The following is a 25,421-nucleotide window of genomic DNA, read 5'->3' as shown; positions in this document are numbered from 1 at the left end:
GGAAGGAGATTTTCTACCCTGTTTGTGCTTCCATTCCGTGTCTCAAGAGACACCATGTGGCCGAGCAGAGGATCTTCTTCCTCTTTCCTAGGGGGCTGACCAACACCTCATACTATAAGTTGCAGCAAGTTAAAATTATTACATTCTGGAGCTGTTCCACTCATTTTTAACATATTGCAGTTTTAACGCATGAGCAAATTATGCATGAGCTACCACATTTTCTCAGTAACTATTCCAAATACATAAAAAAAAATTAAGGTAATAAGTTACAACCCGTCAAACTTTTTTACACTGATATTCTAAATATAATAATCATGAAATGAATGGCATCACTTGCGCAATAATTGATTTAACACGACTTTAGCATCAGGTAAAGCTCAGTGTTTTCAATAAAAGTTTAATCCTTTACAAATCTCTACCTAAACACCCAAGTTGGGATTTTAGAGAAAGGTCACAAATATATAAGGCCAATTATTACCCCATATTGACGCGATGATATACGTACGTCAACAATTCTTCATATCCAATTGAAATGATATAGGGATACACAATTATCATCCATACAGAACAGAAGAACGATAAGTAATGAGAATCTCCACACATAATAACTGACTAATCGGATTTAAAATTCTAATAAAATTGCACGAATTGTCAAGTAAAAAGTGACAAGTATACATAAGTTCTATTGTAATCCGGTATTTAGGTGAAAGTAACCGATTATAGCAAATACATTTGTAATATATGTGAAAAAGATCTGTCTAGGTGAAATTAACCTATTCAAGCAAGTACATCTTTATTATATATATTGAAAAGATATGCTAGAATCATCGACACTTGTGCGAGAGAGAGAGAGAGAGAGAGAGAGAGAGAGAGAGAGAGAGAGAGAGAGAGAGAGAGTAGTGGTCCCTCGAAGCTTTGCGGGAACATTCCTGTAAAAGATGTAATTTTTACCGTAAGAGAAAATAACCTCTTTTTCATTAAAGAAGTACCAATCCAGATGCCCTAAAGATAAAACACACATGGCTGAGATTTGGTTGGATATTCACGAGAAATCACGGTGTGTAAAGCCACGAAATCGTGGTCCCTGTTTCTAGGAAACCCTAAACCTAATAAAATGTCGGGGAACTCTCATAGGCCGTATGACTCTGCACAACTCACCATGTTGTCTATTCAGTTCCCAGCACCAGCAGCATATCTTTACCCTAGCCTTGAAGTGTGTACATGAGAGAGAGAGAGAGAGAGAGAGAGAGAGAGAGAGAGAGAGAGAGAGAGAGAGAGAGAGATGCAACTAGTACTCAGTCATGCAAATGCAATATTGAGATCTAATCATAGTGAAATCTGGTAATTCCACTTATAGTTTACACAGCAAGATATTAACCAGGTATTGACACTATACGTTGAAACAAATTTTTCTATTAGCAGTGGATTAAATAGAAGTTCTAAATGCAGGTGTGTCTGAAAGAGCCAAAATTGAATGTGACACCATGATCAAACTTCTCAACCGTGTTGCTAGAACATTTTTTTGAGGAGTTCAATGAAATTTGTAGTGTCAGCCTACTACACCTGCAGAATATTACATAATACAATCTGTTTTTATTGTTTTTCCCAACACATGTAGTCAGGCCTTCAGAAAAATTTGTTAAATTAAAACTACCTCAACCGGAATCATTGACAACCGTGGAAAAACCTGAAATTTACCCTTAATTGTATTAAAAATCTTGCTCAACAACTATTCTGATGACTCTACTATATATCCAATTAAGAGTCTTCCCTCCTTTATTTGTTTTAACCATTGTCTTGATGATTTGTATGTTGTTATAGTTCATGCAAGATGTAACCGGCTTTTTCATCGCAGATATTTTCATTCTGTTCGCTGTAATTTCAGTCTATAGGGTTTTCCAGGAAGGTAAAATGAAGTAAGATCAGAAAAGATCTACATGTGAAATAGCTCTCTCAAACTCACACTACAAATCTTCTACTATGAATATCACTTCAAAACACTAGGAAAAATGAGAGATCATAGAGTTTATCTTATTCTTCCATAGTTCTCCATATCCCTAAAAAAAACATGCCTAATAAAACTCCACTGATGTTAACCATATCATTTCTGCACAAATTTAAAAAAACGGGAGAAAAAGAAAATTGCTGAAAGTTCATTAAAAGTTTCTAAAGTTCATGAGGTTACATTTGATGTCTAAAGAATCCAGAGTTACCTTTTGAAGGAAAAACTCTCATTAACCACCATCAAACTCAATTATTACGTCCAAAAAAAAAAAACTCAAGTAGTCTGGTCAAATCAATGTTGGCTAATCTTTGTTTTCAGCTTGTGTACATACATCAGCATCTTGATTTGTGAATTTGTGAAAAGAAAAGAAGTATCACCTTCAAGCTGGCTCAGATGTGGAACCCTTGCCCTTGTCAATGAATTGGAACTCTAATGGAGCAAGACTTTGGCCGTTTTCAACTTGCCTTACTTGTTGCTCTTCAATTCTGAAGTGTAGCTCTTCAGAATCCTTATAGTCTCCACTTGTAGTAGCTAGGGTTTGATTGTTGTTGTCGATGTTGTTGTTGTTGTTCCTATATCTCTCTCTTTCATACTCCCTATGTTTGTGCAAGTACCTGGCCATTGCCTCAGCATAGTTGTCAAACCCTAGATTGCTCAGAGCCCAACAGATGTCGTCCCCGTTCACTGTCTTGCGATTCTCCTTGTGACACCTGTCTAATGCCTCGCCCGTCACAAAGTTTATGAACTCCGTTGCGCACTCTTGGATTGTCTGCTTGGCTTCCTTGGAGATCTTGGCGCTCGGCGGCAGGATTTGCTTCATTATACGGCCCACGTTCGCGATTGGTAGTAATCTCTCTTGCTCATCAGCCATTCTCAGCTTCTTCTCAGAGAGCTGGATATGGTGAATCGCTGAGCTCGGAGTCTATATACACATCTCCGTATGCGTATACACCGCATGCAAGCGTATATCACCTGACAACATAGATATAATGTATTGACTAGTTGTCTTTTCTTTCGCCATATGGGTCCTCAACTTTTTGTTTTCGCCAAACAAAAGTTGAGGGCACATGAGAATATGACAAGACTAAGGAAAGGCTGAGTCTTTATTTACGAAGAAGAGATCTTAGGATTATACATATGCTATTAAGCTATTTCAACTTGTACTAAATTATTGCAGTTGGAGATTAATTAAAAGATAGGATAACTAGGACAAAGCAGTTCATGGTAATGAACTTAATCAAAGTTGAGAAACCAATTAGTGATAGAGAGAATGCATAAAAATCCACCAAAGGAGGAAGTAATTTATTAATGGCAGCTCAGCAAGGCAAACCTTTAATCATGAAACAGTTGCTTTAGTTAACAATTGAACTTCATACAAATTTGAAGTGATAACTAGGATGACAGGTGAGGGTACTCAAGAGCAGATACGTATTCTGATCAAGAAATTTTTTTACATAATAAGTAATTCTAGAAAAGAATCTGGAAACCCTAAAAGAGATTATCTATTGATAGACCAATACAAATGGAATGTGGTCCTTAATTCTTTACCAAGGGAACCCAAAGCAGCTAAAAACAAAAAAGAACTCCTATTCTCTTTCAAGTCACTAAGTAAAATTTCCTATCCATGGTTAACCCATGACAAGTTCAAACCAAAAAAGTTTCCACAACTTATCATGAGAACTATTGGCTCATGCTTGTGCACGTTTCAAGCATCTAGGGAAGGATCCACTCCACCTGATTAGTAATTATAACAACAGATTATGATCCTTATAGTATTTGATTACCTAATTAAAATGTTTTTATAAGGACCTTGTCACTTACGTGGCGGCAAAGAATCTACTTTATCAGTTCATTATGCTAAGTTTTGTTCATTTCCAGAAACTGTAGAGATGCCAACGAAACCCGATAGGCCTACATACAATTAAGTCAAATGAATTTTTATCATAGCACAATCTATCATGGTATATTAATATAGTATCTGCCACTTAGTTATCTCAGTTTGGCTTAAGATTGTGCATTTGGATACATAGTGGAATTGCCACGCTGATTATGCCAATATGCATGATTCAGTATTTATATGAGATAATGGAGCCGTTAAAGAGTACTAAAGATAACTAACTTCCAAAACGCGACGCTTCCAGGTCACTTACAAAGGATCGCGAATATAAAATGAATCACGACCACGTATAAACCGGAGGTTGTTGGTTCAAGGAACCTGACATTCTCTATAGATGTGAACTTGCTGGGAAAGCTCCAAAAGCTCCAATAATCATGTATCGTGCTCCATTAATCACGACGCCGTATGAACTAGGGGTTGTTGTTGGAACAATAAAAAATACCAGAGTTTTATGTAGTTCGGTTCAAGTGTCAGTATCTACTCCACGAGACAAGCTAGTAGCAAATAATTCATTAATAATCGAAAAATCATAGAGTTACAATCGCTCACACGTTCGAATATTTTCCTACACTTAAATTATTCCCAAATCCATAATGTTGAGCCACACAGAGAATTAACTCACAGCTTGAAACACTCACGTCTCCATGAAGAAAACGCCTCGATTGGGTGTAGAATCTTTTGCACAAATCGCCGTTTTGGGAGCTTCCTTTGTGAGCCGCACAAAGAAGATTCCCACTCTGCGTCCGAATTTGCAAGTCCACCGTGCGGCTGCGGCAGGCGAGAAAAATAAAAGCACAACCCACGCCCTTTTATTTTTCTTCCCTCACAAATCCACTGACCCCACACTTACCTATGAGCCCGTCCTTTTGTACGCACTCTGTACGCAATACAAAAGAAAGAGTCCAAGCAGTCGAAACCGGTCAAACCTTCACGTGTAGTTGCACGGCCTTCTAGAAAAGAAATTTAATCAGATAGGAAAATGTGGGATTTCTTTCCTCGCATCTGATCCACAACGATTTCTCCAGTAAATAATTCTTATATCATGGAACCATTTCCAGTCTAGGTCTTCTTCTTAAGGAACCACCGTGGACATAAGTTTTGGACTGCCGCTTTGATAGAGATCGATGGAGATTCGGATCGTATCAAGAGCATGATTAACAAAGATTAAAAGCAGCTTAAAGATGGAAAGAAAAGGAATAAAGAATTCACATCCAGTGAGCCATTCATGTCCCCCTGCAACTTCCAAAGAAACTTATTGATAGTGTTGCGCGCAGAGAGAGAGAGAGATTCGTTTCAGATGTGAAAATAATTAATTGCAGTGCAATTGCACATGTAAACATGTTTCAATCCTTTAATAGGTTGCACTTAGTCCTTTATAGGCACAAAGGTTAGAGCCTCAAAAAGGACTTGCAGCAGCCTTTTCAAAATCTGATGTGGCAAAGATTAAGAAGCTTCAATAATTAGCTTACATGAAACTTCGACGAAATTTCCTTGTCGCCAGGGTGGCTCAAAGGCCAGCAATCCATCTGGGTCTGCTTTATATATCAATATACCTAATAAATTAGAGTTTCGATTTTGTAGAAAAAGTTACTGCGAAACTGAAGAAAAAGTAAAAAATTGGAGTATAAATATTGTTCAGCCAAAAAAAAAGGAGTGCAAATATTATTCCTCGAAAGAGAGGCCATCTAAACTTTCTATTTAAGCATGTCGGGTTTTACATATGTCAATCATTACCGTGAGCTCGTTGATTCTCCGAACGTTACTCTCAGCTGAACTTATCCATAAAAGTTAAATCTTCTGTTTACCTTATGTCCAAATCCATCTCAATTTAGCCCATTGATCCCCTAAGTATCAGTTAATGTATCATGTTTGACTTTGGTCCTGCTTCTTGGAGGTTTGGCTTGATCTTTTCAGCATGCCTCCCTTCGTTTAGCGGTAGAATTTTCAAATAGAGCAACACTTTGTCTATCCTAATTATAAAACAAACTCTTGAACTTGGTGTCCTCCCCCTTTAATTACGAAAATGCTTGATTCTCCTATCATCTATTATTCTTTTTAAGTATGTTATTGTAATCAAATTCTTTGATTAAAATTTAATTTAAATAAAATTAGTATTAAAATAATAATAAAAAGAGCCATGTCATCGCCACGTATGATAGAAACAAATAATAAAAAGCCATGTCAATATTTTCCGTTAGTTTGTTTGACGGTGTTAACTTTAGAACTCGATTGAACCAATTTGACAAGTTAAATATTAAGACTCAATTGCGCTTTTGTAACAAGTTTTAGGACTTCTAGTGAATATATCCCAAAATTAATTAGAGTGTCTTATTGAAACAGTATGACTGTTCACAAAGGAGTTACGGTTATTTTTTATATATTTAATTTCGAATTTTATTACTTCGGCTGCGGTTATTTCAAATATTGTATCTGTTTAGATATAATTTCTTAACCTTTGAAACGTTATGTCTGTTTGTATATATCTTCTTGGCTTTTGCTATTAATTACTTAACGTGTCTATTCAATACTCATCTTCTTCTTCCATTTTCGTTTCTTTCCAAAAGAGAAATACAACCATTGTTTCCTATTGTTTCCCTTTAAGAGTTATCAGAGAAATACTAGAATTTCTACTTGGTATTCTCGCTTGAGACTTTATTGTATCTCGGAGGATTTTTGCCAGTAACCATTAGCAACGTCATGGATCAAATAATTTCTTCAAAAGAGTGTTATCACGCCTCAAAGTTTGATTTCATTTTCTTCCCCATTCATTCGATTTTTCCTCAACAATTGGAGCTAAACTTTTTTAGTGCTTCCCTTTCTATATTCTCAAAGCCAACTAAATCTAACCATTTCTAGACCCCAAACAAAAAATAGTTAGTAGTAATGGTGATTAAATGACTTAGATGGTTACATCTTAGCTTCACTATGGAAAGAAATACAGACTAAGATTGAGACTTGGGTAGTATTTAGAGGTTGCGTTCTCGCAACTCATATTTATGGGCAATATGCAAAATTTCGATGACTTGATATGTAAAGTTTCCGTTCATAGTAGGATGAAAAAATCGAAGTAAAGTAAAAATGCCCAGAAATAGCTTTATTTTATTTAGTGGGGATTACATTCTAAATATCATGTGGGATCGAGTATGTTTCACCAAAGTGGCTATAAACAATGAAAAACTTTTATTCATTTTTTTTTTTATACGAGCACAATCTAAAATGAATAAAGGGCTTGGTTTTTTTCTCTTTTTTTTGGTGCTTTTACACAAACCTTCCCCTACTCTATAAGCTTAAGCACCGGATTCTCATTGTAAACAATTTCTTTGAGAAAATGGCACTAGAAATGCCATAACTTTTTTACAACACTTACTTTAGCAGTAAAACTTCTCAACTAATCACTTCAGTGTCACTTTGGTAAAAAAAAATGATCACTTAAAGTGCTATTACCAATTTTGGATGCCTAAAATTCGACTTTGCAATATTTTAATTTTTTTTTCCAACATGGCTTGTTGAAGATCCAACGTGGCAATATTTTAGCATAAATGTCCTAAACGACTTCGGTACACATATTGCCCTAAATTTAACAGAATTGGGGATAAATCAAGCCAATTTTCTCCTCTTCTTCAAATCCTAATTCAAACCGAGGCACTTTGGGGCAAAAATTAAGAGGTGCTGCAATGGAGAGCACGAGTAGTACAAGCGGCTCAAGTTTGTATCAATAAAGCCAAGATGAAGGTGAATATTACTGCTATTGTGGGCACAGACTTTCAATACAGCTCAATCAGAGCCGTGACTTTTGATACTTGATGTACTGATGGAAGGGGGTGGAATAACTTGTTGATTTACCGTGTGGCTTTTGATCGAAACGGTAAAAGAGTCGATTCCTATTTTCACTGGACGTGACTGAGAATCAGCATTCAAAGGCTTAGTCAATTTTGCAGGCCACGCATAGGCACAGGCACATGACCAAAGCAATCCTTTGCACGATTCCAACAAAGTCTTGGTAAAATTGGATTTTGGAACTTCTCTCCAAGAGAATGATCTAGGAGTAATATTATCAAACTCTTGTTGATTGAGTTTCCTTCTCCAGCGGAATGAGTTACTAATTTATATACTGGATTTCTCGGTCATTATAATTCCCTTGGGCCGATTTCATTGCTCTTGGAGAACAGCGAACGATCGAGTGAGGGGAAAGTTGTCAAATCAGTCCTAAACCTATTGTATGGCGGCCAATTCAGTCCTAAACCTTTTAATTTTGCCAATTCAATCCTAAACCTTTCTAATTCTTGCCAATTCAGTCCTTCCAGCCAATTTTGGCCGGCCGACGCTGACGTAACCACCGGCCGGCGCAGGCCGTCCGGCCAACGCTGACTTGGCAAATTTTTTTTTTTTTCAATTTTTTAATCTTTTTTGTTTCTTTTTTTTCTGATTTCTTCCTCTGGCCGGTCCGGCGACCGGCGACCGGCGACCGGCGGCCGGCCAGAGGGGAGGGCCGGCGAGGTCGACCTCGCCGGCCTCGCCGCTGCTGAGGCTAGGCCGACCTCGCCGCTGCTGAGGCTAGGCCGACCTCGCCGTCGCCTGATTCGCGACGGCAAGATCGAGCCTCGCCCGGATCCGGCGAGGCTCGACCTCGTCGTCGCGACCCGTGCGACGGCGAGGTCGGCCTCGCCTCGCCCGGCGGCGAGGCCGACCCCCGCCGACACCCGGGTCGCGAGGCCCAACAACGGCGAGGCCGACCTCGCCGATGCCTGGGTCGCGACGGCGAGGCCGACCTCGCCGACGCCTGGGCCGTCGCGGGAAGGTCGAGCCTCGCTCAGATCTCGGCGAGGCTCGACCTCGCCGCTTCTGGGCCTCGCCTCGCCGTCGCTGGTTCGCGACGGCGAGGTCGAGCCTCGCCTGATCCGGGGAGGCTCGACCTCGCCGTCGCGAACCGGCGACGGCGAGGCGAGGCCCGGCAAGCCGAGGTCGACCTCGCCGACGCCTGGGTCGCGACGGCGAGGCCGACCTCGCCGATGCCCGGGCCGTTGCGGGAAGGTCGAGCCTCGCTCGGATCGGCGAGGCTCGACCTCGCCGCTACGGGCCTCGCCTCGCCTTGCCGTCGCACGGTTCGCGACGGCGAGGTCGAGCCTCGCCAGATCTCGGGGAGGCTCGACCTCGCCGTCGCGAACCGGCGACGGCGAGGCGAGGCCAAGCCAGCGGCGAGCCGACCTCGCCACGCGCCCGGGATCCGGGCGAGGCTCGACTTCGCCGTCGCGAACCAGGCGACGGGAGGCGCGGCCCGGCGCGGCGAGCCGACCTCGCCGTCGCGACCTTGGCGTCGGCGAGGTCGGCCTCGCCGTCGCGACCTAGGCGTCGGCGAGGTCGACTTCGCCGTCGCGACCCAGTGTCGGCGAGGTCGGCCTCGCCGCCGCCGGGCCTTGCCTCGCCCGGCGGCGACGAGGTCGACCTCGCCGACGCCCGGGTCGCGACGGCGAGGTCGAGCCTCGCCCGGATCCGGCGAGGCTCGACCTCGCCGTCGCGACCCGGCGACGGCGAGGTCGGCCTCGCCGCCGCTGGCCTCGCCTCGCCGTCGCCTGGTTCGCGACGGCGAGGTTGAGCTCGCCTTGATCCGGGCGAGGCTCGACCTCGCCGTCGCGACCCGGCGTCGGCGGGGTCGGCCTCGCCGCCGCCGGGCGAGGCGAGGCCCAAGGCGGCGAGGCCGACCCCAACGACGCCTGGGTCGCGACGGCGAGGTCGGCCTCGCCTCAGTAGCGGCGAGGTCGACGAGGTAGACCTCGCCGGCCCTCCCCTCTGGCCGGCCGCCGGTTGCTGGACCGGCCAGAGGAAGAAATTAGAAAAAAAAAAAAGAAACAAAACAGATTAAAAAAGATTAAAAAATTAAAAAAAATAAATAAAAAATTGCCACGTCAGCGTTGGCCGGACATCCGGCGCCAGCCGGCGCCGGCCGGCGGCCACGTCAGCGCCGGCCGGCCAAAATTGGCCGGAAGGACTGAATTGGCAAGAATTAGAAAAGTTTAGGACTGAATTGACAAAATTAAAAGGTTTAAGAGTGAATTGGCCACCGTACAATAGGTTTAGGACTGATTTGACAATTTTCCCATCGAGTGAGAAGAGCGAAAGAGATAGAAGTGAGCGGCCTTGTTTTGCCATAAAGGGCCACATCATCGTCCATGTTAGACCCTTTTTTTTCTGTGTGTGTAAAAGAGCCACGTAGGAATTACTATTTTATTAAAAAAATCAAGTAGCACTTTTTGCCGAAATTTGTCACCGGACACACTTAAGTAATCATTTTTCCTTTGTTGTGGCAGTGATCCCTCAAAAAATTTTGACACTAAAATGATTACCATACAAAAATTATGACCCTTTTTATTGTCTTTCCTCCCCAATTACCTCTTAAGGTCTACAATAAAAAAAAGCATCTCTACAACAAATCACCTTCAAGGTTGTTTGTATGGACTAAATCCTCTTTTGATCAATGTCTCGACCCTCCCAAAGGTAAACCACCTAGGGTTGACTAATGGATTACTAAACGTAAACCTAGCTCAAGCTCTCCCAAACCCATACCAATTCACGACTTGATTCAAGTTCTTAACTTGCAAATCATTTTCATTTAAGAGTCGCAACTAATTTATTTTTTGTGGGTCGATTGGAAACCCTAGTAAAGTATGGAAGAATTATTTTACTTCTACGAGCCAGAGATTAAATGAACTTGGGGACTTTATTTATGCTATATTACTCTTAATGTCCATTCAATACCATTTCAATTATTTCTGAAAAAAATTAAATAGGCAACTTGGTTTGATTTTAACTTAGACACTAATATGCAGGGAGTGGTTAGGCAGGTGTGCAAACATTAAAAATAACAATCAATAAACAAAGCAAACAAATTGTGAGAAAATAAAGGAATTAAACACGCTAAAACAATCAAGTATTTTTGGGGTTTTCTTTTATCTTGAAATAAAGACTATCTTATATGTCATGCAATCTTAATTAAATGCACCTAACATGCAACATGCATATGATATTTTTGGTATCTTTATTAAAATTTGAAATCAGAAATTACTAAAAATCAACTACCTATAATATGATATTATCTAATTTAAACTACGAAATAAACTAAGTCAAATCCTAATATAAATCGGAAACTTATCATAATCTTCCAGAATCTATCTAATAGGCAACCTAGCTATCACCATCCTAACTTATCAAGGAAATCTTATCTAAAGTCCCCTAAACATGCAAGATTATCTAGAAAAACCAATTATAATTTATTAGGGAAAATTCTATTTAGAATCCATTCTAATTTATTCTAAAATATATCATAACCTGCAATATTACCTAAATATGTTATGTTATCTCAAAATCTTACCCTAATCTAACATGCAATCTTTTTTTTGTATTTTTAGATAAGTAAACAAAAGATAGACATATATTCAAACCACGAAAGATAACATCCATTATATTAAAATTTGGAAACATTATCCAATTAACTTAAGATTTTTCACAAATAAAATCGATATCATAATCTTAGGACTTAAAGATCAAGATATCAATTGTAGAAGCACGCGATCAATAATTCTATCTAAAGGCTTATAGATTCGAATTAAAAATCATGTGTGGTTCCGAATTAGGAAAATTATCCTAATCGACATATGACTATCGCTCAAAATATTCAAGTTTGATACTGATAAGCACAAATTAAGTAACAAAATATTTGGATCATATTGGTATCGAATAATTACCTAATTTGAGTATTTGATTCCAAATCGGACCGGTGGCGGTTTGGCGCGGAAGGAGGCTGTGATGGTTGCTACGGTGGACGAGCAAGGACCGTCGGTGGGGGTCTTCGGCTGGTGTTGCCGCTCGGTAAGGGCAAAGTAGAGTGGTAAACTGATCACATTAGCACCGCACAAGAAAGGAGACATCTTTGAAGAGTGAGGTGGTCCATAATGGCCTGTGGGAATCAAAGGAAAAATTTAGTGGAGAGAACAGCGAAGCCATGAAGCAAAATCCAAGAAGCAAAAGCCAAAGAAGAACATCCCCATGCGACCAAAGAGGAACCTTTTATTGGCCCTCCCCTCCTTTCTTCACTCGCGTGGGTGTGTTCTCTACTCCCCATTTCCCCATTTCTTAAGTCACCATACGTATTCGTGAATTGCATTGCAGGCCCACCGATGAAACCGCAAACTCAAGATCACGACTGCAGCGAGGAGCGCAGCACTTTGCTGGATGACCTAGGATCTCCACCGAAGTGACATAACTTTCAATTGATCACTTGAGTGCCCTAACTTTTTAAAAACATTCACCCAAATGCCGGAAATCTAACGTAGCAAGGCACTTGTAATTCAGCTTTCAAACATTACATTTGAAATGGCTTGAACCATGTTTATTTCACAAGTGGCAACGATCCAAATGTAATGTTTTTCTTTTCACTAGGTGTGAGTCGTGTGACCTCTGGACCTTTTTCTTCTCTCTTTTAGGTACCGAATCTTCTACTGGCCTCCTCCATACCAAATTCTTTGGTTTTTGGGCTTCCGAGGTCCAGTAAGTTTTACCTGACGTTGAGGTTGAGCTCCTTGTTTGAGCCTTTATCTCTTCCCTGCATCCTCCCTTTTTGAGTTCAAGTGATCATGCCCCATGGTATATTGTTGGCGTAAATGCATTGTCCTTCTAGTGGATTGAAGGGCACCTTACAAGTTCGTAGACAGGAAGGCCCTGGAGGCTCACTTGATGGGAAATTCTAGCTAGATTCACCCCAGCCCGTCGGAACAATGTCTTTCATGTCAATGTCCAAACTGGAAGGCTTTGTCTAATCCAGACAGAAGACGAATTTTTCACTATACGTGACTTCTCCTTGGCGAAATCTGGCATCTCCTTTCGAAGCTATGCAAGTCACTTTACTTGATTCCTCTCGTTATTGGGATGACACCTCGAAAGACCTTGAAAACTCTAACTTCGAAAGTCTATCAACACCCAACTAAATCTATGGCACTTAAAGAAATCGGGTTTTTTTCGATTCCGTAACATGCCTCACTCTAATCAATGTTCTCACGCTACCATCGTGTATATGGATTCTAACATCATCAACGCCCACAATATTGTACTCAATGTTGTTTCCTAAGTAATAATCATCGCTATTCGAGACACTATCGTAATAGAATCAAAGCACGTATCTCATTACCAAGTTAATCTCACTTGAACTCGATTAGCTAACGACTACATTGAATTCATTGATATGCTTAGCAACCGACACTCCTTCAGCCATCTCTAAGTGAAACAGATTTTGTATCAAGTAGAGTTTGTTGATTGCAAGTGGCTTGTTCTACATGTTTGACAGGGCATTCATCAATCCTACGGTAGTCTCCTTTCAAAAATGTTAAATGTGACATTCCGAATTTTGACCCATTTTTGGAATTTATAAAACGTGTATTTCATTTATGCGCTTATAGTTAAATCTCGCCCAGAACTGATCACTCTCGGGTTATTTTTAAATTTGAGATTTCACTAAAATCGCAGTCGATCGAATTTGGCCGTTATTTAGAACCCGAACTTTGGTGTCGAATTTCTCGGAGTTCCGTGACGAATTTAATTGGACGGTGTCGATATTATTGTGGCCAGCGTCGATATTGTCCGGAATTGATGAAAAGTGAAATTTGGACCGGGTGCGGATTTTGACTAGTAGATCTCCCTCTTAGTGTATTTTATTTAGTGTCTTCTAGGCTATTTCTTAATTTATAATTTGAGTTTTTCGTGGACCATTGGATCGACTTCAAATTTGAACGTGGACCGTTAGATCGCACTCGATTAGGTTGACTTTCCCCTCTCTCTCTCTCTCTCTCTCTCTCTCTCTCTCTCTCTCTCTCTCTCTCTCTCTCTCTCTCTCTCTCTCTCTCTCTCTCTCTCTCTCTCTCTCTCTCTCTCTCTCTCCCGTGGTCACATCCCCTCCCCCCCTACGCACGTCCCCTCCCCTCTGCCCCATGCAAACGAACTCCCCCCCCCCCCCCCTCTCTCCTTCTTTCTCTTCTCTTTCTTTCTTTTTCTTTCTTCTTCCTTCTTTCTTCTTCTTCCTCCTTTCCCCTTCGCCGCTGCTCCTGCTTCCCTTCTGCCCGACCGCCGCTCACCCAGCTGCAGCTCGCCGGCCGTCCGCCTGACCACAGTGCGTCACAGTTCGGGCGTCGCCGTCGCCACTAGCTCGCCCAGCAGCTCGCCGCCGCGAGTCTCGCCGCCCAGCTCGCTGCTCGGCTGCTCACTCATCCCGTCGCCGCCAGGACCGCCGTCCGCTAGCCAGCCCAGCTTCGCCCAGGCGCCTGCAGTCCCATCGCGCCACCGCCGGCCGCTCTATCCCCGCCGCAACACCCCCTCTCCTCCCCTTCCCCTGTTTGCCCGACTCCTCTGTTCGCCCCGCCCGCGATCGCCGCACGCCGCCGTTCTGGTCGTCGTTGCCCCCACCTGCTCGCCGCCACCACCCTAGCTTCCCCCCCTAGGCTTCCGTCGTCCCTGCTGCTCCAGCGACAACGCGGCTGCCTCCTTGTCGTCCCTTGTTCTGGCCGAGTCCTCCACCGCCCCAGCTTGCCGGCCGCACGCTCGGCCAACTCGCCGTCGCCGTCGGCCACTCGTCCAGCTCGGCAACCGTGTCGCCCAGCTCGCCCAAGCCGTCGCCCGTTTGCCTGGCCGCTGCCCCAGGCCGTGGCCGAGCCGTTCCAGCCAGTGCCCTTGCCGGCCGTGTCGCCTAGCCCGCTGCCCAGGCCGTGGCCGAGCTCGCCTGGCCGTTGCCCCAGCCGTGCCCAGCCGCTCGCCCGCGTGCCTAGCCGCTCGCCTGGCCGTGGCCGAGAGCCCCGGGCCGTGGTCGAGGGCTGCGCCGAGCCTGGCCGGCCACCTTGCCCGTTGCACCTGTGCCACACCAAGCCCGCCGTTGTTCCACTGGGCCATTTTGGCCCCTTGCCAATTTTTCTTGGGCCAAAACCTAGGTAAGTGACCTCCTAATCCCTACTTAGTAATTTGGGTATTATTAGACTTGTTTAGGGGTTGATGAGTGTTGGTTTAGTGACTAAGTTAGGTATGGATTAGTTAATTGAATGTGATTGATTTATGGATTATGTGGTGGTGATTTTTGGTGGCTAAATTAGTGATTGATTGAGATGGGTTCTATGACCGGGTGGTCGTGGCATTTGTGGGGAAAATCGATGCTTGAATGTGGCCGACTTGAAGGTCGGGTTGGTAGGCTAATGTGGTGAGCATAACTTGAATTTGAATAATATGACGTGTTAGATTGGTATTGACGAATTGTGTGTGGCGTATGTGCATGAGGAATGTCCTGAGGCGTGGTCACGCAGGACTAAGCCCGGATTGATCAGAGGGCTGCCAACCTGAGGCGTAGTTACGCGGGTGTGGCTAGAAAGGCAAGAAATGACCTGAGGCGTGGTTACACTGGTCGAGAGAAATGTCCCGAGGCGTAGTTACGCGGGACTAAGCCCGGATTGATCGGAGGGCTGCCAACCTGAGGCGTGGTTACGCGGGTGTGGCTAGAAAGGCAAGAAATGACTTGAGGCATGGTTACGCGGGTCGAGAGAAATGTCCAAAGGCATGGTTACGCGGAATTAAGCCCGGATTGATCGGAGGGCTGGACCTGAGGCGTGTTAACGCGGGTCGTGGTTAGTCGATTAGACTCGCATGCGAAATGTGTTTGGTTGAATTGGGTGAATGTACGTGGTTATGGCGCTCAAGTGTTTATGTTATGTTCTTGAGCTATTATTGCATTATTGTGATTTGGCTAATGCGCGGAGTTGGCGTGTGATTTGAGGCGAGGTAAGTGTGCATGAGAATTCTATTATGTCGATTGCTAATTGCATGTTGGGACTCGTCTGGATACGCATTGGCCAAGGTGGGGTTTAGGTTATCTACTTATTGAGATTTATTCTTATTGCTGTAATGCAAACCATTTTAGATCCTCGACCCTGACCTTGATCATGCCGCCACCTTGGCGTTTTGGGGTCCCTATGCATACGGTGCATAAGGAGACCGAGTATCCAGTAGGTCCACATCAGACTTATATTAGGCACCTCACTACGGTTTGGGTAGACGTAGGCCTAGACGACTTGCAGCGTCACATTTACTTGGCCTGGTTTTATCGTGACGGGTTGGAGTTAGTTGGCCCAATCCGGGGTTTTGAGGGACAGCAACACAGCAACGAGGATGCCGTGGATTGGGAGCCCGGGGACGTGTATGCTCCTGATGGTGAGATTTTGGACCCCAAAGATCCCCCAGAGAACCCTGGTCCCGAACCCGAGCCCGTACCAGAACCTGTAGCGCCTGCAGATCTCAAGCTCGAAAAGGAATTTGAGGAGTCCGAACCCAAAGAAGAGCCCGAGCCTGTGCCAGAGCCCATGGTGCCCGAGCCCGAGGAGGAGCCGGGTAACGAGGAAGAGCCAATCAAGATCAACTCTGACACGAAGTCGGAGTCTTCAGGGTCTGATTCAGATTAGGCGCCATAGGAGTGTTTGGGTACTGGGCTTAGAAGCTTTAGGTAGAGCCCCTTTTGTGTAACCAACTAGTCTACCTTAACACCTGTCCCTTTTTTATGATAATGGTGGATGTTAACCCTAGGAGCCTAATGTCTGATTGTCTGGCCGAATGTTGTAAGTGACTGTTTTCCATTGCTTTGAAATTATTATTTTATGTTGTTATTATCCCTCTGTCATTGTCTATTGTCTGGGTTGTTATATTTCGCTTCCACTTGCGTATTCATGTGGGTATTTCGTTGGGTCGGTGACGCGTCCTGGGACGTCGCGTTCGATACGGCCCTCGAGGGGTGTCGCCAACCCGTTAGGGTCCGGGGCGTGACATTAAACACAACATCACGAGCCAATGTCAGTCAAATAACATCGGATACCAATCTATTCAACAAACCCATTCAACTTGCTACATCAACTCTAGCTTGTTCCTAGATAGGGCAAAGTGCATATTCCTTTGTTATAGATATAATCTTCAATCTATATCTTCCACAAATAAAAATCATTTCCATCAAATATTTCATTTTTCATTTTTCATTTTTCCTTCTTCTATTGCCATGAATTCGCTTCAAGTTAACTGAGCTTGGCTCTAATACCAATAGTTGCAAAAAAAAAAACCAGTCAAACAATAAATTAAACGGAATAAGCAAATCATCAAACACTAGATTTACGTAGTTCTGTTAATGCAACCTACTACATGGGGAGAGCAATACAAAATTCTACTATAAATCAAGCGATACAACAAACATTACAACCACACTCGGAGTCACTTAAACACTTTCACTATTTTTCAACCTCCAATTACATCCACTAAGTCACATAATGTTTAGCCCTTATAATACCTTATGAAACAATTTTTCAATCTTATAAAGGCATTCAAAAGTATTACCACAAGATTCATTGGTTTCAAAACACTTGCAACTTCTTCAGGAGGTAATTCACAAGCACATTGCACAATTGATTATTACTGCCAAAAGCTCATTTGCTCTCTAATGGGCAAAAACCAACACCTACATTTTATGTAGTTATGTATATTTCGATCTAAGAAACCCCGTTTAGCGGACTCAAACCAAGAAACTTACTCAAACTGGAAATAAAGCTCTGATGTGGGAATAAGAAAGTCCGAATAAAATTCTAATGCAAAGCCCTAGTTGGATTGGAATTCAATTTAGGCCGAAGACTCCTAATCCAACAAGGGTTTCCCCTGTTTTGCTTTTACCTTAGTCAGAGTACGAATCAAGGTTCCTACAATACGGACCGGACTTCGACAAATTTTGTTTTGATGGGATTTCGTTCAGAGGCACAAACTCGAGACATATGTTAATAATTAAGAGAGTTTTCTCTAGAATTTTGTGTGTGAGCGACTGTACACTTGAGTGCATTTTTGAGAATTGATTTTTTCGTGTCGATCATTTATGGTTTTTGTTATGTCATATACATTTTATTTTTTCTTTCTCCGCTCAAAGCCATGGTCTCAATACACAAACAATGTTCATGGTTTTCTTATTCTGGAGAAAGGTTTAAGCGATGTAGGGATCCTACATATTCCCGACTTTAACGAAGCAATGATCCTTAGATTACCGAGGTACTACCATGGGGTGACTTGATTGTTAAGATCACATGTTTGTATGTTTTTTTTTTTTTTTTGCTAGAAAACATGTTTGTACATTGATTATGCGCACAACACACATTCGATTTCTTGTACCACTAATTAACCATAACAATTCAATAGTTGGGCCATCCACTTGGACTTAGGCTTGTGTCTTATCAGTCCATGAGGTCATTGTGGTATTTCATTTATCCAAAATTCATCTTTTTAAGGTGAGTTTCCCAATCATAAACGTAGATAATGAGATTATCTTGTATAGTGTCACCATCTTTTGCTGGATGGAGATTTTCTACCCCATTTGTGCTTCCATTCCGTCTCAAGAGACACCATGTGGCCGAGTAGAGGATTTCATCCTCTTTCCTGGGTAGTTGACCGACACCTCATGCAATAAGTTGCAGCACCTTAAACCTATTACATTCTGGAGCTGTTTCATTCATTTTTCACATGTTGGAGTTTTAACGCACAAGCAAATTATGCATGAGTTACATTGTAGCTGCTACAACATATTCTAACTCTTCCAAATACATAAGAAAACTTTTAAGATGACAAGTTAAACCCCTCTAGAACTTTTTTACACTGATTTTCTAAATATAATAATCATGAAATGAATAGCATAACTTGCGCCCTAATTGATTTAACAAATCTTTAGCATCGGGTAAAGCTCAGTGTTTTCATTTAAATTTCAACCCTTTACAAATCTCTGCCTAAACACCCAAGTTGTTATTTAGAGGAAGGTTACAAGCATATAAGGCCAATTATAATCCCGTATTAAGGCGATAATAGACATGCATCAGCAACTCCTCAAGTGCAAATTGGAAAGATAGAGGGATAATTATCGCCCATATAGAATAGAAGAACGGTAAATAATGACAATCTACACACATAATGACTGACTAATCGGACATAAATTCTAATAAAATTGCTCAAGTTGTCAAGTGGAAAGTGACAAAAAATACATAAGCTCTATCGTAATCCTGTATTTAGGTGAAAGCAACTGATTAAAGGAAATACATCTGTATTATATATCAAAAAGATCTGTCTAAGCGAAAATAACCTATTAAAGCAAGTGCATTTTTTAATACATATGGAAAAGATATGTCTAGAATCATTGACACGTGTTTGAGGAGAGAGAGTGGTGGTCCCTCGAAAGCTTTGCCGAAACATTCCTGTCAAAGATGTAACTTTTACCATAAGAGTAATAACCCCTGTTTCATTAAAGAAGTACCAATCCAGATGCCCTAAAGATAAGCGCACACATGGTCGAGATTTGATTGGATATTCACGAAAACCACGGTGTGTAAAGCCACGAAATCGTGGTCCCTGTTTCTAGGAAACCCTAAACCTTGTACGATGTCGGAGAACTCTCATAGGCCGCAAGACTTGAACACCTCACCATGTTGTCCACTCAGTTCCCAGCGGGCCAGCACCAGTAGCATAATCTTTACCCTAGTCTTGATGTGTGTACATAAGAGTGGGGTCCCTTTTATAAGGCGAGCTCCACAAATATGTTCCTTATTTTTATTACCAGTGCTAGCACGATTTGTACTTCTAATTCCCCCTATATATTTGTGTTTCCAGGGAAAAGAAATACCCTCTGAAAGTTTTTACATCTCGAAGATCTTGAGGTCTAGACATTATTCGAAATTGAGCCTTTTAAGGACCTGTTCAGGTCCATGTCGCTTCGATGAGAGAGAGATCTACAGCTATCACTCAGTCATGCAAACGAAATATTTTGTTTTTCTTACCCAAAATAAATGTGTTGGCAATAATAAATGAGATCAGGTGGTGACATTTGCACTCTTGTTGGTTTCTCACACTTCTGCATTTGTTAATGGACCTTGACTAATAATAGAATTTCGTTTAAAACATGGTGTTTATCCACTTCTAATTGACGGAACAATAGTGCTTTCACGCGCAATATTGTGATCTAATCATAGTGAAATCTAGTAATTCCACATATAGTTTACACAGAAATACATTAACAAGGTATTGACGCTATACTAAATGAGGCATGTGAAAGAGCCAAAATTGAATGTGGCACCATGATCAAACTTCTCAACCGTGTTGCTCAAACATTTTAACGAGAAGCGTTCAGTAAAATTTGTAGTGTCACCGTAATACACCCGGAGAACATTACATGATTCAATCTGTTTTTATTGTTTTTCCCAACACATGTAGTCAGGCCTTCAGAAAAATTTACTAAATTAAAACTACCTCAACCTGAATCCATTGACAAGCATGAAAAAACCCTGAAATTTACCCTTAATTGTATTAAAAATCTTGCTCAATAATTATTCTGATGACTCTACTATATATCCAATTAAGAATCTTCCCTCATTTTTTTTTTTGTTTTAACCATTCCCTTGAAGATTTGTATGTTGTTATAGTTCATGCAAGCTGTGACCTTTATCATCGCAGATGTTTTCATTCTGTTCGCTGTAATTTCAATTTACAGCTTTCCAGGAAGGTAAAATGAAGTAAGATCAAAAAAGATCTACATGTGAAATAGCTCTTTCAAACTTACACTACAAATCTTCTACTATGAATATCACTGCAAAACACTTGGAAGAATGAGAGATCATAGAGTTTTATTTTATTCTTCCATAGTTCTCCATATCCCTAAAAAAACATGCCTAATAAAACTCCACCGATGTTAACCATATCATTTCAGCACAAATTTGAAGAAATGGAGAAAAAGAAAATTTCTAAAACTTCATTAAAAGTTCTCAAAGTACATGAGGTTACATTTGATGTCTAGAGAATCCAGAGTTACCTTTTGAAGGAAAAACTCTCAGTACCCACAATCAAACTCAAGTAGTCTGGTCAAATCAATGTTGGGTAATCTTTGTTTTCAGCTTGTGTACATTCATCATCTTCTTCATATGTGATTCTGGGAAAAGAAAGAAGTATCACCTTCAAGCTGGCTCAGATGTGGAACTCTTGCCCTTGTCAATGAATTGGAACTCTAAAGGAGCAAGACTTTGGTGGGTTTCAACTTGCCTTACTTGTCGCTCTTCAATTCTGAAGTGTAGCTCCTCATCATCCTTATTGTCTCCACTTGTAGTAGCTAGGGTTTGATTTTTGCAGTTGTTCCTATTTGTCTCTCTGTCATACTCCCTATATTTGTGCAAGTACCTGGCCATTGCCTCAGCATAGTTGTCAAACCCTAGATTGCTCAGAGCCCAACAGATGTCGTCCCCGTTCACCGTCTTACGATTCTCCTTGTGACACCTGTCTGATGCCTCGCCCGTCACGAAGCTTATGAACTCCGTCGCGCACTCTTGGATTGTCTGCTTGGCTTCCTTGGAGATCTTGGCGCTCGGCGGCAGGATTTGCTTCATTATACGGCCCACGTTCGCGATTGGTAGTAATCTCTCTTGCTCATCAACCATTCTCAGCTCCTTCCAGAGAGTTGGATATGGCGAATCGCCAAGCTCGGAGTCTATATATACATCCCCGTATGCGTATAAGCCGCATGCAAGTGTATATCACCCAGACAACATAGATATAATGTATGGACTAGTTCTCTTTTCTTTCGCCATCTGGGTCCTCAACTTTTTGTTTTTGGCAAACAAAAGTTGAGGGCACATAAGAATATAACAGGACTAAGGAAAGGCTGAGTCTTTACTTTACTTTTCTTTGTTTCTTTAATAATCTTAATCTGTGCAAATAACCATTTACGAAGAAGAGATTTTAGGATTATACATATGCTATTAAGCTATTTCAACTTGTACTATATTATCCGAATTGAAATTTTAATAAAAGAAAGGATACCTAGGACAAAGCAGTTCATGGTAATAAAATAAAGGGAAAATATCACCAAAAATCCCAAACTATGTCACTTGTGACAAATTTACCCTGAACTTTTTTTTATGACACGAAAAAACCCAAATTATGCCACTTTTGACACATTTACCCCACAATACTTTGACCATGGCTATTTTCGTCTTTTTCCTTTTTCTGTTTTTTTTCCTTTTTTTTTCTTTTCTTCTCTTTTCCCTCCTCCATGGCCGGCAGAGGGAAGCCGGCAAGGGCGGCCCTCGCCGGCGCTGGGGTTGGGCAAAGGATGCCTTCGCCGGATCCGGCAAGGGCGACCCTTGCTGGCGTCAGACAAGGGTCGCCCTCGCCTGGGCGGGCGAGGGCAGCCCTCACCGGATCTAGCGAGGGCAACCCTCGCCCGACGCCGGCGAGGGCGACCCTCGCCCAACGCTCGCCCGACTCTGGCGAGGGCAACCCTTGCCCGACTCAGGCGAGGGCGACCCTCGCCAGCGTCGGTTGAGGGCTGCCCTCACCCACCCAAGCGAGGGTAGCCCTCGCCCGACACCGGCGAGGGCAGCTTGCCCGACGCCGGCGAAGGCAGCCCTCACCCAACCCCAGCGCCAGCGAGGGCCGCCCTCGCCGGCTTCCCTCCGCCATGGCCGGCGGAGGGAAAAGAGAAGAAAAGAAAAAAAAAAAGGAAAAAAAAAACAGAAAAAGAAAAAAGACGAAAATGCCCATGGGTCAAAGTATTGTGGGGTAAATGTATTACAAGTGACATAGTTTGGGATTTTTCGTATCACAAAAAAAAGTTCAGCGTAAATTTGTCACAAGTGGCATAGTTTGGAGTTTTTCGTATCACAAAAAAAAGTTCAGGGTAAATTTATCACAAGTGGCATAATTTGGGGTTTTTGATGGTATTTTTCCTAAAATAAACCAAGATGAGAAACCAATTAGTGATATAAAAAAGGAAGACTAAAAATCCACCAAAAGAGGAATTAAATTATTAATGGCAGCTCAGCAAGGCAAAACTTTAATGATGAAACAATTGCTTTAGTTAACAATTGAACTTTATACAAATTTGAAGTGATAACTAGTATAACAGATGAGGGTACTCAAAAGCAGATACGTATTCTGATTAAGAAATTTATTTACATTATAAGTAAGGGAAAAGTGCCAAAAAAGTCCTAAACCTTTTACATTAGTGCCAATTTAGTCCTAAACCTTTTTTTGGTGCCAATTAAGTCCTAAACCTTTTAAATTGGTGCCAATTCAGTCCTAAACCTTTTGTTTTTGTGCCAATTTAGTCCTTCCGGTCAATTTTGATCGGAATTTGCCGACGTGGACGCCTGCCGGCCGGCGGCCGGTCACCGGTGCCGACGTGGAGCCGACGTGGACAACTTTAATAATATTTTTATTTTTTTTTCCTTTTTTATTTTTTTTTCCACTTTTTTTTTTGTCCCCCCCTTTCCTCTGGCCGGTCGCCGGTCCGGCGACCGGCCAGAGGCCAGAGGCCGGCGAGCCTGACCTCGCCGGCCACTGGCGAGGGCGGCGGCCTCGCCCGACGAGGGCTAGCCTCGCCTTGGTCGAGCGCCGGCTCGACCTCGCATCCGGCGAGGTCGGGCCTCGCCCGACCATGGCGAAGCTCGAGCCCTCACCGGAGGCCGCGGCGAGGGCGAGCCTCGCCATGGTCGGGCGAGGCCCGACCTCGCCGGATCTGGCGAGGTCGAGCCTCGCCCGGCGACCTCGCCGGATCCGGCGAGGTCGGGCCTCGCCCGACCATGGCGAGGCTCGCCCTCGCCGCGGCCTCCGGCGAGGGCTCGAGCCTCGCCTTGGTCGGGCGATGCTCGACCTCGCCGGATCCGGTGAGGCGGGCCTCGCCCAACCATGGCGAGGCTCGAGCCCTCGCCGGAGGCCGCAGCGAGGCCCGACCTCGCCGGATCCGGCGAGGCTCAAGCCCTCGCCGGGCGAGGCCGCCGCCCTCGCCGGTGGCCGGCGAGGTCGAGCTCGCCGGCCTCTGGCCGGTCGCCGGACCGGCGACCGGCCAGAGGAAGGAGGGGGGGACCAAAAAAAAAAGTGGAAAAAAAAAGAAAAAAAAGGAAAAAAAAAAAATTCAAAAAAAATATTAAAATATTATTAAAGTTGTCCACGTCGGCGCCGGTGACCGGCCGGCAGGCGTCCACATCGGCAAATTCCGGTCAAAATTGACCGGAAGGACTAAATTGGCACAAAAACAAAAAGTTTAGGACTAAATTGGCACCAATTTAAAAGTTTTAGGACTTAATTGGCACCAAAAAAAGGTTTAGGACTAAATTGGCACAAATGCAAAAGGTTTAGGACTGAATTGGCACCAAAAAAAGGTTTAGGACTAAATTGGCACTAATGCAAAAGGTTTAGGACTTTTTTGGCACTTTTCCCTTATAAGTAATTCTAGAAAAAAATCTGGAAACCCTAAAGGAGATTATCTATTGATAGACCAATACATAATGTAATGTGGTCCTTGATCCTTTACCAATGGAACCCCAAAAAGCAAAAAACAAAAAAGAAATCCTATTCTCTTTCAAGTCACTAAGTAACATTTCCTATCCGTGGTTATCCGAATTCTATCCAATGACAAGTCCAAACAAAAAAAGTTTCCACAACTTATCATGAGAACTATTGGCTCATGCTTATGCAGGTTTCAAGCGTTTAGGGAAGGATCCACTCTACCTGATTAGCAATTACAACAACAGACTATGATCCTTATAGTGTTTGATTACCTCATTACTAATGTTTCTATAAGGACCTCGTCACTTTATATGGCCGCAAAGAAGCAACTTTATCACTTCATTATGCTAAAGTTTTGTTCATTTCCAGAAAACTGTTGAGATGCCAACGAAACCCGATAGGCCTGCATAGAAATAAGTCAAACGAATTTTTATTATAGCACAATCTATCATGGCATATTAATATAGTATCTGCCAGATAGTTATCTCAGTTTGGCCTAAGATTTGTGCGTTTGGATACATAGTGGAATTGCCACAGTGATGATGCCCAACATGCAGGATTAATTACTTATATGAGATAATGGAGCCGTTAAAGAGTACTAAAGATAGCTAACTTCCTGAATGCGACGCTTCTTGGTCACTTACAAAGGATCGCAGATATAAAATTAATCACGACATCGTATAAACTAAAGGTTGTTGGTTCAAGGAATCGGACATTCACTATATAGGAGAACTTGCTGGAAAAGCTCCAATAAGCATGCTTCGTGTTAGCCATGTTGTGTATATTTTATTGCCTCATAGGGTGGATCAATTTGTCTTAGTACACTGAGAGCGTACGATTTTAACAAACCCCAGATTGTTTCAGTTTGTGAACCTGTTGAGAACTTGAACAAGCGCATGGCTTGAGTGTCGATTGGTTTAGTTCGGTAATTCGAGTCGTCCTTTTTGTTTTACCCTGATGGCAAGTACCAATAGACATTGAGCTGTTCAAAAGTGTTTGAGGAATAAACACAAATTCGTCTCTAAGATTTAAAAACCAGCAAAGGCTTTGATTCCAAGTTTCAATCAAGCAGCTCTGTTTTCCTTAATGAAAACTACATAATGTGGTCACATCATAACACTGTTTGTGAAAAAAAAAGGTTTTTTCGAGCGACGGTGTATC

General features: G+C 42.7%; 2 protein-coding genes across 2 annotated transcripts; both read right to left on the bottom strand.

Moving 5' to 3' along the window:
* Positions 1-2,384: 2,384 nt before the first annotated feature.
* On the bottom strand, positions 2,385-2,876 carry LOC115664840 (nuclear transcription factor Y subunit B-4-like). Its single transcript, XM_030586722.1, has one exon. It carries the CDS (start codon positions 2,874-2,876, stop codon positions 2,385-2,387), a length of 492 nt encoding a protein of 163 aa, XP_030442582.1.
* Positions 2,877-20,932: 18,056 nt separating this feature from the next.
* Positions 20,933-21,410, bottom strand: LOC115665874 (nuclear transcription factor Y subunit B-4-like). The gene has a single exon (XM_030587695.2). It carries the CDS (start codon positions 21,407-21,409, stop codon positions 20,933-20,935), a length of 477 nt encoding a protein of 158 aa, XP_030443555.1. The 5' UTR covers position 21,410.
* Positions 21,411-25,421: the final 4,011 nt, after the last annotated feature.

This window comes from Syzygium oleosum, unplaced genomic scaffold (genome assembly GCF_021117445.2).
Source record: "Syzygium oleosum isolate NSW1041296 unplaced genomic scaffold, Sole_v2.1 Sole_v2.03, whole genome shotgun sequence".
In the NCBI taxonomy this organism is placed as follows: domain Eukaryota; kingdom Viridiplantae; phylum Streptophyta; class Magnoliopsida; order Myrtales; family Myrtaceae; genus Syzygium; species Syzygium oleosum.
This window is presented reverse-complemented; position numbering and strand designations above follow the sequence as displayed.